This window comes from Trichomycterus rosablanca, chromosome 8, assembly GCF_030014385.1.
Source record: "Trichomycterus rosablanca isolate fTriRos1 chromosome 8, fTriRos1.hap1, whole genome shotgun sequence".
In the NCBI taxonomy this organism is placed as follows: domain Eukaryota; kingdom Metazoa; phylum Chordata; class Actinopteri; order Siluriformes; family Trichomycteridae; genus Trichomycterus; species Trichomycterus rosablanca.
In genome coordinates, this window is record NC_085995.1 from 30419999 (window position 1) to 30439659 (window position 19661).

Consider the following 19661-nt stretch of genomic DNA (forward strand, 5'->3'; position numbering starts at 1 on the left):
AGCATAGTCTCTCTAAAAGTGTGTAAGACTCAGTGATTAATCTAAACACAGTTAAACGTAGTTAAATGGTTTTGTTTTAGGTAAGTGCCAAATGGAACCAAAGTTTGTTTAATCGTTTTTGTGAACTATTTAGTGTGAAGTGTGTGAGGCCCAGGACAAGTACATTAGTATTTGGGTCTTATGGGTCATTGCAGCACAGGAGTCACAATTGTTTATTTAAAACCTTTAAACCCTTTCAAGTACTTAAAATAGTAAAAAAAGATTTAGAATACCTTATCTAAAACAGTGATGTCACTTGTTAAACTTTATAGTTTTGATTACAAAATACACTTTTTACATTATTAGAGGATGAGAAGAATAAAGTTAGTGTATTAACAGTTAGTTAGCTACTGCTAACTGCTAGCCTTTTATATTAATGCTAACTACATAAAACAGTGTGGGAAAAGACTGAAATTTTAAAAACAGACTAGTTAATTTTGAAGTAAACCTAATAATAATTATTCTAATAATGTTTATTACATAGCTTCAATGATATCAAGTAGCATATTTAATTCAGTTTGTCCAAGAAGACTAATATTAGGAATTAAATATGTTCCACACACAGGCTATTCTGTTTGGTTGTGCAGTCATAAAATCTAGTTCACTATAGTATATTTTGGCATATTTCCTAGCTATTACATATATTGCTAAAATATAAAGATGGAAATAGAGGAGATGTTAAAATCATCCCATCTGCATCTGACCAAAGTGAGGCTAGAGGTTATTTAGCTGACTTTTTAGTTTAAAAAAGTGGATTTTTTAAACACCTTTATCAGTATAAGAACTATATCAGCAATAAGAGAATAAATAATAAATGAAGAGAAATTAATAACACAATTTAAGACTTCTGAAATCTGACTTGTGACTTCCTGTGAAAATGCAAGAAAATAGTTTACTAGCAGTTAGCTAGCTAGCCTACCCAGTAAAGTAGTATCCAAACTGTATATTCCTAATTATTCATAGATTCTGGTATTTTTATTGTGGATAAAGATGTTTCTTGGGCATTAAGAATTAACAATCATTTCAAAAATATTTGAATGTCTTCAAATATTACTAGTTCAGGGCTACGTTAGGTTTTACACACAGTGCCTGTCACTTTTTTTCATCAATCATTTTAAAAACAGCGCTGCTTATTGTACAGATACATTTCATTGTTTTACATGTTAAGTTTCATCAGCTCTCACTGCTGGTTAAGCTTTTACAGCTCTGCTTTTTGACGGCTCAGAAAGTGTCCACAAACTGAAGGAATGTTTGCGGCTCAAAGCTTCACAGAAGTGCCTGGCAGATACAGAAGCAAGCACTCACACATGTAAAATAGCTCTTAACCTGACTTATGATGTTTGTTAATAAAAAGAAATGTGTATGTCTAATGTGTAAGTCTTGTGTGTGTCAAAACCTTGTGTGGGATTCAAACCCAGTGGGATTCAACATAAGGCTTAAATGCGTCCAATTCGAACACACTACTATTGTCCAACAAATACTCAAACAGGGACTTCCACTGTCGAAAAGCAGTCAGGCTGTAGATGCTGCCACAAAGTCCTGACATCTAAACGGGGTATGCAACAAAACAACGAATGCATTGGTGTGTCAGCATTTAAGTCAACAGCAACAATAATCCAATACAAGCTACAAAAGTAAGTGCTACAAAGACAAAAAAAATACATACAACAAACAACTTACACTATATACTGTAAATAAAAGGATTGGGACACCTCTTCTAATTATCAAATTCATGTGTTCCAGCCACAACAATTGTTAACAGGTGTAATACATCAATTATATAAAGGAAACTATATGTTTCCAACTTTGCAGCACTAGTTTAGGAAAGGCACCTTCCTGTTCCAGCATGACTGTACCCATGTGCACAAAGCAAGGTCTATAAAAACATGAAGAAAAGCTTTGTTTAAAGAAACTCCACTGGCCTGCACAGAGCCATGATCTCAGCCATACAGAACAGCTTTGGAATTAACTGGAACATTAACTGAGGCTTTCCTGACCAACATTAGTGCCCAGCCATACAAATGCTCTATGCTTGAATAGGAACAAATTCCCACAGACATACTTCAAAGTCTTGTGAGAAGCCTTCTCAGAGGAGTGGCTGGATTACAGCATAGTATATATTAATGTTACAGTTAAAGAGAATAAACAAAGAACACATGCTTTGTATTGACCTAAAGCAGTGAATTGCCAAATGTGCCCTTCCTTATATGCTCCAGTTTGATAATAGAAGTGTGTCTGGCACCACTTTAAATTTAAATCATTTTGCAGCTGAAGTTCAGTGATCAAATCAGGTACCTGAGGTATCCTATCTTACATTGAATGTACTGGAAACTCGAATGAGAAAAATCTATAATGTTTTAATCTGGCTACTGCATCAGTACCACCACCAAGACCAAGACACATTTTCCTGTATTTAGAAATGAAATAAAAGCAGATGCTGCAGTGGTTTTCTTAATTAATCAAATCTTATAATTTTGTTTTTTTAAATTGCTACAGGATAGATGGATTAAATACAACAGAATACTGTCTACAAGGAAAAGGTAAAAAAAAAATGCAAACAAGAAAGACAAGTTATGGGTTTTCCTTGTTTATAATAACATGCTCTTCAACATGAACAGACGCAGTGGATTTTGCCTGTTTTGACCCCATGGTTGTGGATTTGATTTTGAATTTATAAAATTACCCTTTTTATGGCAATGTAAAAAAACGTTTTTAGAGTTGAAAATTAAAAAACTGAATCTCATTCATGAAAGTTTATCAGACCCTTGTGGTGGCACTCCGAATCGTGGTAGGTCCTGTCTGCTTTAAAGGGCAATGTTGTGTCTCCAGTTTACCTAATTTGCATGTCTTTGAACTGTGGAGGAAAACCCATGCACATATGGGGTGAATCAGATTGTTGACATAACAGGATGCAACTTAAACTGTGTGGCAGGTGAGATTTTATCAAATACCTTTCATCAAGACTAGATTTGTAAGTATTATTATTAGTAGCAACATTAACAGATTAGGAGACAATTAAATTTTATAAATTGTTCACTGCTGATGTTTGCAAACAGTGATGCAATTTGTGTCAGATTCTTTAACCAATTAGTTATTAAGTTAATGTCAACTTGGCTTTACACATGAAAGCCGATTAACAGTGAGCATGGCAGCATTGTAATAATAAAACACACAATAATAATAAAACACTGACTAAAAACAGTTTAGCATTCAGAATAAGGTCAACAGCTAATATTACAAAACAGAACATGCCAATTACAACAAAGATGCCAGCAACATCACAAAGATAAAATAACATGGTCAGCACATGCTTACTTTTAAACTGAAGTATAATCATAAATCATTTTTGTGCACGTGTGAGAAATATGTAGCTATCCTCCTAATTTCAAACATTTAAATGACCATAGTATTACTTTTTTTTAAAGTTAAATCTGTAACGTCCAGAATAGCAGTTAGTTTTTCGCAACCGACTGACAGCTTGGCTAGAGATGTACATGTGCCAGCAATTTTCCAACTAAAACAAGTTTTAGACTTAAATACCATATGGAGGACTATTCCAGTCTTTCAGTCCTGCAACGATCACGCCCAATTGGCCAGCTGATGTGAATCAGTGTAAATCCCTGCTGTTAAAAGAGCCATCAGTAGTAAAACACTGTTCCTGGATGGTTGCTAATAGATTGTATGACACAACACAGTCACTGGTTTAGTGGGCCTTTATTTCACAACCTCTCCAAATGTACAAAAATGAGATATGGTACAAAAATCAAAGGAAATCTTTTAATTAACCAGAACCCCTGCCCGTTTCCATGAAAAAGAAAGCATGACTGGACTTGGTCTTTAAACCAAAGTGCATCTGTTGGTGGTACAGTGGGAGTGGGGGGAAGGGGCAAAAAATAATCTCAATTTGACCAGACTGCATGTCTTCAATATTTCATAATCACACAAAGGTCTTTGCTTTACAACCTTCCACAGTGTCCCAAGAGCAGCTGGCCCAAGAGAGAGCCCATATTGCATCAGAGCATTCTGTTGTTCACTAGAGTTGGAATATAATTTAGCTCCCTACATGACTCCTGTCTGAATTCCCTAACGACTTATAACTCTGACTTCTTCTTTGGCTTCTTCTCATCTTCCTTCACCACCATTGGATTTGTTGCTTCCTTCTTCAGGTAGGAAATAAAGTCACTGACTTCACGGCCTCCCTGAAAGCAAACAAAATCAAACCCGATTAGCATAAACCACACTAAATTACAAACAATAAAAATTGTCATTTAAATGGAATATCAGTAAATGATGACTTTCGACTGCTCCCGATGGAGATTCCCACAGCAGATTACTCTTGTGCATAGTTGATTTGACACAGCTGTTATGCCAGATGCCCTTTCTAAACACAACACTTGGGACTATCACTAAAGGTGCACTGATCCCCTTGGTGTCCCCCTAATGGCTAAAGGTTCAAGTAATGTCATGTGCCTTCTGTATTTTTGACCCCAGCCTGTGATTCAAACTGAATTTAGGCACTGCTCCTACCATTAAGCCACACTAAATAAAATAAAATAGTAAGCACATTTTAATGCATCACAACATGCAGTATTTCAGGCATTTTGCCAGTCAAAAATGTTTGTGTTGCAAAAGAAATCAACTATATGACAAGTAAAATCGTGCTGTATTCAAGACCACATTTGACCAGTCATTGACCATAAATACAAAGAGAGAACAAGTTCTAACAGGAACCAGTTTGTTTGTTTATCATGATTTTAACATCATGTTTTACACTCTTTGGTTACATTAATGACAGGACAGGTAGTTACTTGATACACAAGATTCATCAGTTCACAAGTTAATGTCAAACACAGTCATGGACAATTTTGTATCTCCAATTAACCTCACTTGCATGTTTTTGGACTGTGGGAGGAAACCGGAGCTCCCGGAGGAAACCCACGCAGACACGGGGAGAACATGCAAACTCCACACAGAAAGGACTCGGACCGCCAACCCTGGGGATCGAACCCAGGACCTAAATTCTACTAAATTCTAGTATTAATGTTAGGTTAATGTATACATGTATGCATTATTACAGTTGTTAATCAGGTGGCATACTTGGCATTTTCTTTTTGTATGTTTGAGGGAAAATTGGCAAATTTTTTAATTACAGCGTGGGCTGCGAGTCAGAAGTAAAAAGGTCAGCAGCCTATCTGCAAATATTGAAAAATTGACATTTAGCCCATACCTCATATTTCTTTGGATTCTGCTTCTGCCCAGCTGGAGAGAAATAAATGGTGGGGAATCTGAAACAAAAGAGCAGATCAATTCAAAGAAAAAATTTAAGCTGTACTGGTTTACAAAGTGCACTTCATTTCCATGTGCCGGTTTGCCTATGAATATAAAAGAATGTGTGCAGCCATATTACACTGAAGTTTAAATACATACCCTCTGACTTCATATGGTGATGGCACATCGTTTGCTGTGGCATCCATCTTGGCAATGATGAGATCTAGATTATTGGCCACCTGCGGGAACATTTCAAATGAAATGTTAAAAAACAATTAAGCAGCAGTTTTTAATGAGCAATCAACAAAAAATCAGTCATCCGCATTATATGAAATTACAAATGCGTCAGCACTGATTAAACAGGTACGGCTAATTAAAATAAAGGGTAAGGTTTGGAATGCTTAGTTTGACACCTACCTTTTCACCCAGTTCTTTGTATTTAGGCTCCAGACTCTTGCAGTGTCCACACCAGGGAGCGTAAAACTCGATGAGCACGTCCTTACTCTCATCATTCACGATAGAGTCGAAGTTCTCAGCCACAAGAACCTAAAATATAATAATAATACAGATTTAGAGCAGAATTAGGAGTATCATGCTGCTTTTAACAGCCATAAAATGTATTGCTAAACTTTTGCAAAGTGTGCATGGACAGGAATGCAAACTGCTCTTTTCATTACTCAAAGTACTAGTTTTAGCAGGCCAACAAATAAAAAAATCTAGGGTGGTTTTTTTTTTTTAACTGAGCAGATCAAAGCAGCTGATAGCTCTTCCCATCATCGCAGCAAAGTGTCGGCACTCATTTAAAAACGTTGCTGCCTGTGTGAACAGAGTGTTCATTTGTAAATACCACTAACAAACCAACTGTACTATAAACGGTGTATAAATTATGTTCATTCACAACTGGCACAACTGTATAATACAGAAAATAGAACAACAATGCACTTCAGATCCAAAGTCTGTTCGTCATAAGCCAATGTTTTTTACATTAGCTTCTATGGCAAAATATGTATGCAAATCTCTTTGTCTTCTCAACTCAGTTTTGCCATTATTATTTAAAACCACAAATAAATATGCTCTACATTTGTACATTAAATAAAGTGTATTTGATGTATAAAAAAAGAAATCTTAAAAAACATGATAAGCAACCCTTGCTGTCACCAAGAAAACTGGTCCATCCTTAATATGTTAATATATTTCTCAATAATTTAGTTCTGAACGGTTAATTGTTTATTAGGATTTTAACGTCATGTTTTACACACTTAGGTTATATTCATGACAGGTCAGGTTACTCGATACACAAGATTCATCAGTTCTAGTTCAATGTCAAACACATGACATTGTCATGGACAATTTTGTATCACCAATTCACCTCACTTTGGACTGTGAGGTGGAAAGAGGAAACCCACACAGACATGAGGCTCTGTCCTTAAAAAAACAGTTAACAAGTTGTTGGCTTACTTTGACAGGGCCGTCATTGCTATCTGGAATGGGCTCAGACTTCAAGTAACGCTTCAGGTTTCCATCAAAGTAATCCTGCAGGAATTTCTCCAGGGCCTTTCCATCACGGCTACACAACACATTTACAGTTGCTCATTAATATTCACACGCTTCAAAGTCACATTTGCTTTCTGATTCACAAAGCAGAAACAAAGTAACAAGGTAAAGAAAGAACCATGAACAGACAAGATAGTGTAACAGAAGAAACATTAACTGCTGGCTTAGCCTCATTTCATAACAAAATGCAAATCTATCAGACTAGGATTTGAAAGTACTTACGTAAACTCCTCCTGCATGACATATTTGTCGCCCTTGGCAGTTCGGATGGTGACAACAGGCAGCTCTCCACTGCTGGAGTCCAGTCCAAACTCTGACACCTCATGACTGAAGCTGTTCTTATTGGCCACAGCGAAGTTCAGCTTCTTACCCTGGTCCAAGAAACTCTTGGCCACCTTCATGACCCTGCACACAGCGTCTGTTTAGTGGCTAATCTGGGATCACTTGACTCATACAAATTACCATTTTAAATACAGCAGTTTGTTCAAGTAAATAATTCTGAAATGATTCCTGGACAGTTAAGCAGGCAAGAGTTCAACAGTTTTTTTATATGAAGCTATGTAAATGTTGGAAGGCTGAAGTAAAGAAAGTCCGAGAAAAATATTTATATTACGAAGCTTAAATTGTGTGAGAAAGATTTTAAAGGACAAAGACTTTAAAAAATGCTTAGCTTAATTTACATAATAGCTTTAATGCGAAATTAAGCAGCAATAGGACACCAAATTAAAATACTCCTTTAAAGATCAGAAACACAAAGTACCTGTTTCTCCAGTAGTTGGAGCCTTTGGGGTTTTTCTCGTAGTCAACGTCATAATAAGCCACCAGAATATCACTGCCTTTCAGCTGATCTTTGTTGTCATCTGTCATGTGTGGGCATATTCCAAAACTGCCACACAAAAAAAAAAAAGATATGGTGATTTTAAGTAAATGCAGTTCTTAGTACAATATAAATCAACTTCAAAAACATCATTAAAAGTTGTCATGTTGATACAAATTTTGCATATTCCCTTTGCACCACAAAAACATGGTCAACCATCCGTTGTACTGCAATGGCTGGTATAAATATATGAGATGAGTTTTGTTGGGGAGGAAAATGTTGCTCCAACCCAAAGCATGACAGCAACAATATTTTGTAATTAGAAACTGTTTACTTAAAAATGCCTACAATTACTTAAATCTTTAGTTGTACAAATAGCTTAAATATCTAGTTGTGTGCACATAAGGGTGCACCCGAGAAGCCAAAAAATATCAACAGTATTAAAAAACCTCAAATATTCTGCAACAGATGTTACACAGACATTGGCAATTTTGTATCTCCAATTCACCTCACTTGAATGTCTTTGGACTGTGGGAGGAAACAGGAGCTCCCGGAGGAAACCCACATAGACACAGGGAGAACATGCAAACTCCACACAGAAAGGACCCAAACTGCTCCAACTGGAAATCAAACCCAGGACCTTCTTGCTGTGAGGCGACAGTGCTACGCACTGAGCCACCGTGCCACCCAATGTTACACTAATACATTGGCACAATGGTTGCATCTATGGATTCATGCAGTTTTGATATTATAATCTAGGGCAGGTAGAAGAATGCATTTAGTTGCCATTTATACATCAATATATTTATGTATAGTACAATTAATTTTTTCCAGCATATCGTAGCTTTTTTGAATGCTGGGGTCTGAGCACAGGGGCAGCCATTGTACAGCACCCCTTGGAGCCGAGTGGGTTGAATGTTTTGATTCAAACTAACAACCTTCCAGTTGGTAACCCACAGCTCTACCCACTACCTACCATACAATATAACATAGTATAAGTTTGCTGCCAGTGGTACTGCTGCATTGCACAATGTGAACAGAATAATGAAAATAATGAGGCTGACATGACTATTTATCATATGTTACAACTAGATGAAAAAGACAACTTACAGGTTATCCTGAATGAATTTCTTAATCTTGGCATTGGTAAATTTGTCCTCAGTGAACTTCACACTGCTCTCTTCAAATTTGTTATTGAGCTGAGGTGGCCGGAACAAAACGACACTCCTTGAAAAAAAAAAGAGAGAACACACACATTGAAAGATAAACAGCATAAAGACAATTAAATAACTGACATGATTTTAATTTAAAAATGGTTACAGGAGTCCAAATGAAGTCAGCCAATAGGAAAAATAAAATACACCTGACATGACAAAGCAAAAGTGAAAGTAAACTATAGCCAAACATTTCAGCCCCACTTACTGTCCCTCAATGCCATGTTTCTTCAGCAGGGCTTCTGTGTTTGTGTGGGCAAAGCGGTATGAATCCCTCAGTGCACTGGCTGATTTCAGGAACTCACTCTGTGAGGCACTTCCAGCATCAGCAAAAAATCCTGAAAACAAATGAGTCCCTTAGCACAACCCCCACACTTTTATTTGATAATCATAAAAAAATAAAGCTTTTTGTCAATATGCTCACCCACAACACTGGCATCACGGTCTGAAGTGAATTTAGTGAAATCTTCCTCAGTTTTGAGCTCCACAGAAGCTGGGCCTGCCTGCTTTTTAAGAAGGCTAACAATTCCATCTAGAGAAGCAGATAAATGGTGAATGAGAACTCGGGAGATATAATAGCTCAAGGACTCACTGCTATAGGGGTTTGCTAAAAAGTCCAAGTCAACTAAATCTTGGTTGAGAAATCAATCCTAGGAAATCCTGAAGAGGCCTTTTCTCCAGATTTAAAATTTCATAGAAAACCTTTTATGGGATTTAAAGAAAGCAGTTGCAGCATGAAAGCCATCAAATCTAAACATGCTGGAAGCTTCTACATGACAAGAATGGGTGACGATTACACAAGAGGTGTCGGAATCTTTGTTAGCACTTAAAGCTCATTAGAGGTTATCAAGCCAAAAGGATTTTTCTTTACCAAGTACTGAGGTTGGGGGTTAAATAACAGTGCACATGAACATGTGTCAAGAGAAAATTGATGTTCTCATGTGCTATCAAATCTGCTTGCAATAATAAACATTCTTTCTCTGTTTACCAAGTCGTCCTGTTGTATATTTTCATTCAAGGTAAGAGGGATTGAATTTGGACCATTTTCCTAAATCAAAATTAGGTCTAAAAATAGCTGCTTATCAAGCAACTCATAATTTTGATGAAAGAAAGCAGGACGCTCTTTACAGAAGCAGAACTAAACCAGTTAAATTCTAACCATGGTATAACCATGAGTGAGCTTTATTACTTTTGTAGTCATTATTTCTAAAAAAAAAAAAAAAAAAAAAAAACTGCTTACACATAATGATTCCCAGAGGGTTAACCACACGTAAAAAAGCTATTAGTACAGAACATGCAAGCAGAACACAAAACAGAGATCACATGTTAAGACAAACCTGCAGTTCTTGGTCCGTCATATGGACCGGAATCCTCTCCATCTCTGAAAATCTTCAGGGTTGGGTAGCCACTCACGCCGTACTTACTGCACACGTTCGAGTTGGCAGTGCAGTCCACCTAAACCATACAGATAATATCAGACAGCTCAATCTCATCTTATTATAAATAGAAAGCCTGACAATTAAGAACTTTTGGCCACACCCTAATAATAACTGGGAAGGTTCTCATTGTATGGATGGATTAGTATTATTATTTGTTGCAGAAAAATGTGAGAAACAACATGTAGCCTATATTACAACTCCCCCATGCACCAGGTTTGTGTGTTCATGTGCTTACACTACCAGTAGGCAGAACAAAAACAGAGATTCAGACTGCTTGAAAGCTTACTTACAGAATGTTAGTACTATCTATCTGTATTTCACTGCAAGTTTAAAGTTTGATGAACCTGAAATCTGGCCTAAAATAAACCTGATTAGTGACAATCTAAAAAAAATATTGCTGATATATATATATATATATATATACACATTTTTAATCATAACTGTGTGGGACAATCAGCCAAAATGTAATTAAGCACGTGTGTGTAATCAAGCAGAATGTGACACCAAATATTTCATTATGAACCACATTGTCCTCTTATTCAGCCTGAACAAACAAGCATAGGACAGTTAATTGAGGTCACCTATAAACATGATCATGTGATTGTGACAGACCTGACTATAAAGATCTGAAATTTGACCTCCTGTTACTCAACCTGGTCACACAGAGTTAATGGCAGTGGGTTCAGCTGACTAACTTTACCTTAGCAATAGGTACAACTCCCTTCAGTCGTGTTGCAGCAGCCTCATATTCAGGAGCAAGTCTCTTACAGTGACCACACCTAGAAGTGAAAATCATATGGGCTTTAGTTCTCTGTGAACTTAATTAATGTGACTGGCATAGGGAACAATTAAACACGGATTTATTGGCTTAACGGGTACACGGGTGTGTAGTTATGTCGATGTGTAATCAGACTGCACAGTTATTCAGCGTTAGTTAGGTGTGACTAGTCCTATCTGAACTTGTTGATAAGTTCATCCTGCTTCTATTCTACGTCCTGACACATCTAAACCAATCAGACACAGACAGCGAAACTTCACCGACCAATCACGACGTTACAACAGAAAACTACCACGCCTCCGAACAGCGGTGGGCTACGTCCCAAACCGCATGGCAATGTACTGAGTAGTACGTAAAAATACTACTTGTATTGTACTAATTTCACACACTATTTAGTATGCTAGTATGCGGTTTAGGACACACACGAACGTCTAAATTAATTACACAGGTACGAATATAAACTGCAAGGAGTCTCGTAATTAAGCCTAAAACAGGTACAATAGAAAACAAGCAGCGTGTTAGAATGAAAGCAGTAATAATTAAAAGTAAATTATAGACTTAGCTAGCGACTCGGCTAATGCATAACAAACAGGAAATATGCAGCGTTAGCAAGGTTAGCCTACTAGCTAAAATGAACAAACTTTGGTGATTTATTTATGTTCAGTGCTCTAATAAACACATTCAATATATTACATTAAGAAACAGCACACCTTCATACGCTATATTGTCTAAAAATGCAGTGATTCTAAGAAAATAGCTGACTGCATGATTTAATTGGCAAAACAAATTTTGAACTTGGTTGTCATTAATAATTAAATGACGTTTGAATCAACATTTACATACATGTTAATGATTATTCGTGAATACATATTGAACAGATTGTGTATTTACCCAGTTTAAGTGGACACAAGGAAGTCGGTTATAAGAGTAAATAAAATGATAAAAGCTGTATCATTTATATTAAGGGGCAAATCACTATGCCAACATTTTAAGGAGCTTTTAACGCGTTTATTTGCGTTATAATTCATATACGTCAAAGTCAACGGCAAGTCAAGTTCATATCAGATTGCGCTATCAAAAATGAAAATAATTAAGGCAGATTAAAGAAGCAGTGTGGACTGAAAATGAAAGCAAAGTACATGCAGACTGCAGGCCTACAACCTACAGTTCTATTACTCTGCAAACGACCCTCAGACTTCAATTTCTGTATCAAACACATTTCATATTCCAACAAACAGGGATTACTCACCATGGTGCAAAAAATTCAACAAGAATTAATTCATGATCTGTAATTCTGCTGTCGAAATCGTCATCAGTAAACTCGAGCACATCACTGGCCCGCGCACCTCCGACCAGAAATGCAAAAAACAACAAAGGCAACATCATGGAACTATAGCGTGGGTACATCCGCTGTAAACTTGACCTGAACACAGTACAACCTAGTTTATATGGCTGTCTGATTTTAGGTTGGAGCTCTGGAGCTGGTCTTGTGCACACAGGGGAGAGAAAGAAAGCGTTAGCGGTACGGATGCACAAACCCGGAGCTGCTCAGAGTAACCAGAGTGTGGCATCTCACTATTGGATTTTCATCCGCGTCACAACGTCCCAATCAGCCAATCAGAGCCCGACATTCATCCACCACTTCAGACTAGTCCTACCCAGAGCCGTAGATAGAGAGAGTTGCGACACTCCTTGATCTCGCCGCTACGCGGTCACGTGGTTCATGTATCCTCCAATAGTTCCAAACAAATCCGGCGCTGTCATGTTCTCATATGGGACCGGCAGCAGTGAGTGACATATTAAACGGTAAATAACAAAATGTTGTACAATTTCTGGGTATTTTCACCTGTCTTTACATTTACTGCATCTGCTTTAATGTCAATATAAAGTGGAAGGTATATAAAGTGGAAGATTGATGTTTATATTGACTTGTTAATAGGTCGTTCTTGTTAACACACAGTACATTATATTAGTATACATTACATAATGCGATATCATTAAGTAGTAGAGACAATATACAGTACAGAGATTAAAGAGGTTTTTTTTTTTTTGCATAAACTAATCTCCCTTCACTTTCCTGAGGATTCATAATAAAAATAATAATTTTGGTTAAACACTAAACCATGTGGCTGGATTCATAAGGTTTACCTGCACTGAATGAACAGATTGATAAACACACTACCGTACCTTTAACATTATAGTGCAGGTACATGAAATAGCATTCATTCATCTCTTATTTCATGAGTTATTAATAATTGATTCCTACATGTAATACATTAATGAATTCATTATGAATATGCACAAGTTCATTTTGTCTAATGTAAGTGGTGGACAAGGTACACAAACCATGTAGTTGATTTAAAGTAGAGATATCCAAGGTAAAATATTACTCCAGTAAAAGTAGTAGTAAAAGTAAAATACTCTTTACCTCCACTAAAGTACTAAACTGAATTTACCTTCAAATGTACTTAAGTATGAAAGTAAAAGTAGCATGATTTATTATGGCTCTAATGTTTTATTATCATTTCTGTAAAAAGACTCTTGATTAATCAACTGATTTTAGGTGAAAAGACTCGTGTCATTAATTTAGCTTAACTAAGCTAAACTAAATTCAATTATACCTATTAATTAAAATAAACATGTAACATTTAGTGCTGAGCAAATGCTAAACAATAACAGTATTAAGTATATTAATGACATCAAATTCATTATTTTTTTAAAACAAAGCAACATAGCGCTGAAAATGTTTGATAAGTAGTAAAAATGAATGGGGCTCTATGGGTTGTTTGGAACTATACAGAGCTCCACAACCCGGAAGCTGCACAGCAAATATGTCCCGCCCCCTTTCCAACGGTTCCCTATGGGAGTGTCGCCACTCTGTTCTCTCTACCGCTCTGGTCCTACCCAGAGCCGTAGATAGAGAGAGTTGCGACACTCCTTGATCTCGCCGCTACGCGGTCACGTGGTTCATGTAACCCTCAATAGTTCCAAACAAACCCGGCGCTGTCATGTTCTCAAATGGGACAGGCAGCAGTGAGTGAAATATTAAACGGCAAATAATAAACATTTGTACAATTTCTGGGTATTTTCAACTGCGTTTACATTTACTGCATCTGCTTTAATGTCAATTTGGTATATAAAGTGGAAGATTGATGTTTATAATGACTTAATAGGTCGTTCTTGTTAACACACAGTACATTATATTAGCATACATTACATAATGCGATATCCTTAAGTAGTAGAGACAATATACAGTATAGACATTAAAGTTTTTTATGTTTTGATTTTTGCATAAACTAATCTCCCTTCACTTTCCTGAGGATTCATAATAATAATCATTTTTGCTAAACACTAAGTCATGTGCTGGATTCATAAGGTTTACCTGCACTGAATGAACAGATTGATAAACACATTACCGTACCAAAAACATTATAGTGCAGGTACATGAAAAAGCATTCATTCATCTCTTATTTCATGAGTGATTAATAATTGATTCCTACATGTAATACATTAATGAATTCATTATGAATATGCACTAGTTCATTTTGTCTAATGTAAGTGGTGGACAAGGTAGACAAACCATGTAGTTGAGTTAAAGTAGAGATATCCAAGGTAACATATTACTCCAGTAAAAGTAGTAGTAAAAGTAAAAATACTCTTTACCTCCACTAAAGTACTAAACTAAATTTACCTTCAAATGTACTTAAGTATGAAAGTAAAAGTATAATGATTTATTGTGGTTCTAATGTTTTATGATCATTTCTGTAACAAGAATCTTGATTAATCAACTCATTTTAGGTGAAAAGACTCGTGTGTCATTAATTAAGCTTAACTGACTAAGCTAAATTGGGTTATACCTATTAATTAAGATAAACATGTAACATTTAGTGCTGAGCAAATGCTAAACAATAACAGTATTAAGTATATTAATGACATTAAATTCATAATTTTTTTAAAACAAAGCAACATACAGCTAAAAATGTTTGATAAGTAGTGGAAATGAATGGGGCTCTATGGGTTGTTTGGAACTATACAGAGCTCCACAACCCGGAAGCTGGGCAGAAAATATGTCCCGCCCCCTTTCCAACGGTTCCCTATGAGAGTGTCGCCACTCTGTTCTCTCTACCGCTCTGGTCCTACCTTAACCGTCTCTCTGTCAGTCATAAAAACTACAATACATAGTTATAAATTATTACTAAATCTTATCATTTTGCCACATTTTGTACTGATTATTTAATACTTTAAAAATATTTAAAGTTTTGAAGCATGGGAAGTTGTAGCTTAGTGGTTAAGGTACTGGACTAGTAATCAAAAGGTCGCTGGTTCAAGACTCACCACTGCCAGGTTGCCACTGTTGGGAATTTGAGCAAGGCCCTTAACCCTCAATTGCTTAGACTGTATACTGTCACAGTACTGTGGATAAAAGCGTCTTTATTACAAAAACATGAAAATGGTCATGTTTAACAGGAATTAATAAAATAAAAGAGAGATAGAGAATATTGTGCAAAATTCTATTCTTAAGCCACCACTAGCTGTGTTAACACGTTTTAATGACCAACCATTTTCATTTCAGTATTTAGTGTGATCCAGTGGCGGTTCTGCGGTGGGGGGGGGGGGGGCTTGAGCAGCGGGGGCCAGTGCCCCTGTGACAACCAGCCTGCCCCCCCCCTACGGCCCCCCTAGGAAAACAGTATATGTAACTCAAATTGAATATGAAAAAGAAAAGGACTAAATAAATGACATTTAAGCAGAGAAAAATGCTTTAAATGGTGATTCTTTGTTGATCTGTTCACATCAAACTCAAGAAAATGTAGACTAAAAACTGCATAAATAAAATGTTGAATTCTATTGATATCGACTGTTTCCTCTTAATGCCCACAATGCACATTTGGGCAGAAAGTAATTGGCCCCTCTAACATAGCCTCTGGCCCCCCCACCTCACATGGTCTAGAACTGCCACTGGTGTGATCTTCCTCCTTGACTTTAAGCACATTTTGAACTCTTTTGGAGAGACTGTCCTGAAGTTTTCTGAAATACATTTATGCCATTTAGCAGACGCCTTTATCCAAAGCGACTTACAATTTAAGCAATTAAAGGTTAAGGGTCTTTCTTAGGGGCCCAACAATGGCAACTTAGGGGTGGTGGGGCCTGAAGCAGCAACCTTTTAATTACTAGTCCACTACCTTAACCACTGAGCTACCACTGGCCTACTAAAGTAATCTTCTAGTATTTTATCTCATGCTTCTTTCTGCACTTCCCAGAGTTATTCTTTAGATTTAGACTGTCTTTTATTTCTTTCTCTTTCTAGATAATCCCATACTGCCTTAGGTCTGGACTCCAGAGTGTCCATGACTGTCAGTGTTTTATCAGCTGTTTTTCCTTCCAAGTAACAATAATAATATCATTGCATTAGTTGTGAGCTTGGGATTGTTATCATATTGAAAAATAAAGCCATTTCAAATCAGGCGGAATCTAATCAGAAATGATATAAGGAAATAAAAGCTGTTTGTACATATCAGCATTCATGAGATTATCAATTTAGACAGTATCACCAACACTACTGACAGAAATGCAGCCACAAACCAGGACAGATCCTCCATCATGTTTCACTCATCTCTTCCTAGCTCTTTTTACCACATATTGTTGACGATTGGACCCAAACTTATAGCTTGGGTTAATCAATCTATGTAACTCACAATACCACTAATTTTCATTCCAATCTTTATGACTCATTCTTTTCACCCAGTTCCCCTTCAGTAAAAAAGATTTCTTGGCTGCTACCCTTCAAAAAAGACCATCCGGTCAAGCTTCTTCAAACTATGTAAAGGTCAAATTGATATCCCAATAAAGCTGCCAGATGCTGGGCCAACAGTAAATTAATCTTGTGCTCTTAGCAGATGGAGCCTTGCATATAATTACCAGTGTATGTATGCGTACATGTTTGCCCTACAATGGACTGGCGACCTGTCCGAGGTGTTTCCTACCTTTCGCCAAGTGAATTGGACCCACTGCGACCCTGAATATAAAGTGGTGGTAAAACAGACAATGAATTATGATGACCTTCTTTAGAATGAGAGTTTTGAGTCAGACCATAAAATGTTTGCTTATCCTAATACATAATTATATTGCATATTGGAAATTTATTTATTGATGGTTTGATTTTTAAGAGCATGGTTTATTCTGTTTTACTGAGTCCTTTTCCAGCTGAGGGGGCTAAATATCCACTTATGGGAACAACATTAAGGTAGGAAAAATAGATTGGGAGATGTGTGCAGGTAATCTAGCAAAAAAATGCATTTCTACTGGAAATGCTTTAACACAACCTGGTAGGAAGCAGAGGAATCAGCTGCAGGACCTGGTAGGTAAACTTTAGTGGCACTGTAAGAAGTGTACCAAAGTTGGTTGCATTATACCAGTGAGGTAACATTTTATTAAATGTAACAAATTTATTTGTATGTATTTGTCTTCTGTGTCTATTTTTCAGAAAAGCTTAACCACAAAGCCGTCATCACAATATATATTGGGGAAGGTGGCACATATAGACAGATATACTTAAAATGTGCCCCCATACACTGAGGTAAAAATGATAAATAAACATATTCCACTCATTAGCTTTTTGTAATGTTAGGATCCGCCAGTGTTCTAAACAGTTGTTGATATGGCAGAATGGTACTAGCCAGCTGATCTGCACTACCTTTACATTGCATTTAGCAAACTCAAAGAGGGCTGTCATATGCCTTTTTTATGTCAGTCATATGCCTTTTACTCATCAGTTGCTTCTGTCGTACTACTCTGCCATAAAGGCCTGATGTATGGAGTGCTGCAGAAATGGTTGTCCATTCAACAGGTGCTCCCATTTCTGCAAACTTTTGAAGCTCTGTTAGACTGACTGTTGGGTTTTTTCCTTCCTCGCTGACCTAAGCCCTTCTTAACTTAAGGAAGGTTCAAGGTTGAGCCAAGCTTCTTCCATTTCAAAATTACTATGACCACTGTGATTCTAGGAAGTGAACAAATACTATATATTTTATGTGATTGGGGGTATGTACAGTAGTGTTCAAAATAATAGCAGTCCAACACCATTAACCTGATAAATCACTGTTTTTAGTAGAAATGCTATTTCTACATAGCAAAAAATTTACTTGAAAGTGTAGTAGAGTAATGAAAACAAAACAAACCCAACAATTAGGACATGCATCCCACTCATTCTGAGTAATCGAAGCATTGATTGAAAGGGGGTTGTTAAAAATAATAGCAGTGAGGAGTTCAATTAGTGAAGTCATTCATTCTGCAGAAGAACGGGTGTCAGTTTTGGCCCTTATTTAATGTAGGAGGGTGGCAAATGTTGCACAGGTTGGTCATAGCACATTTCCTTTTGAAATACTGGGGAACATGAGTTGTTCCAGACATTGTTCTGATGAACAGCGTACTTTGATTAAAAAGTTGATTGTAGAGAGAAAAAACATACAGAGAAGTGCAGCAAATTATTGCCTGCTCAGCTAAAATGATCTCAAATGCCTTGAAGTGACAACCAAAACCTGAAAGATACGGAAGGAAGCGTGGAACTACTGTTCAATTGGATCGAAGAATAGCCAAAATAGCAAATACTCAGTCAATGATCACCTCCAGAAAGATCAAGGAACATCTAAATTTACCAGTGAGTACAGAAGATGATTAAATGAAGCCAATTTACCAGCAAGAACTCCTTGCAAAGTCCCGTTGTTAAGAAAAAGACGTTTCCTGAATGGGTTAACATTTGCCAAGGAACACATTGACTGGTCCAAAGAGAAATGGCTCAACATTTTGTGGACTGGTGAAAGCAAAATTGTTCTTTTTGGGTCTAGTGGCCGTAGACAGTATGTCAGACGACCCCCAAGCACTGAATTCAAGCCAAACTTCACTGTGAAGACAGTAAAGCACGGTGGTACAAAATGATGATATGGGGATGTTTTTCATACCATGGTGTTACGCCTATTTATCGCATACGAGGGATCATGGATCAGTTTAAATATATCAGAATACTTGAGCAGATCATGTTGCCCTATGTTGAAGAAGAAATGTCCTTAAAATGGGTGTTTCAACATGACAATGACCCAAAACATCTTGGTTACAGACAAACAAGATTGAGGTAATAGAGTGACCAGCCCAATCTCCTGACTTCAATCCCATAGAGAACTTGTGGGCAGAAATCTGAAACGTGTTTTTTTGAGGCAAAACCCAAAATTGCAGAAGAACTGTGGAATGTAGTCTCATCATCCTGGACTGGAATACCTGGTCAGACGTGCCAGAAGTTGGTCGACTCCATGCAACACAGATCTCGGAAACAATTGTTCTGCCACTAAATATTAGTTCAGTAATTTAAAGTAAATAGTTATAGATACATTTTTTTAGTTTTTAAAGAAAAATGCTGCACTGCTATTATTTTGAACAGCCTAATATTCATTTTTCTTAATTTTCTGTAAAGGATGAACACAAACTGACTAAATTTTGTTAATGTTTTGATTTAGAATTGAAAGTGTAGTATTTTCAGTGCATTTGCATTTATGGAAATAAAA

General features: G+C 36.8%; 1 protein-coding gene across 1 annotated transcript; it reads right to left on the reverse strand.

The window, feature by feature from the left end:
- Nucleotides 1-3737: 3737 nt before the first annotated feature.
- Nucleotides 3738-12591, reverse strand: pdia3 (protein disulfide isomerase family A, member 3). The gene is made up of 13 exons (XM_063000683.1): nucleotides 12359-12591; nucleotides 11032-11110; nucleotides 10230-10347; nucleotides 9317-9424; nucleotides 9101-9230; nucleotides 8789-8905; nucleotides 7622-7747; nucleotides 7084-7266; nucleotides 6766-6874; nucleotides 5725-5853; nucleotides 5467-5546; nucleotides 5267-5324; nucleotides 3738-4238 (listed from the first exon to the last, which is right to left on the reverse strand). Exons 1-13 carry the CDS (start codon nucleotides 12514-12516, stop codon nucleotides 4131-4133), a joined length of 1503 nt encoding a protein of 500 aa, XP_062856753.1. The 5' UTR covers nucleotides 12517-12591; the 3' UTR covers nucleotides 3738-4130.
- Nucleotides 12592-19661: the final 7070 nt, after the last annotated feature.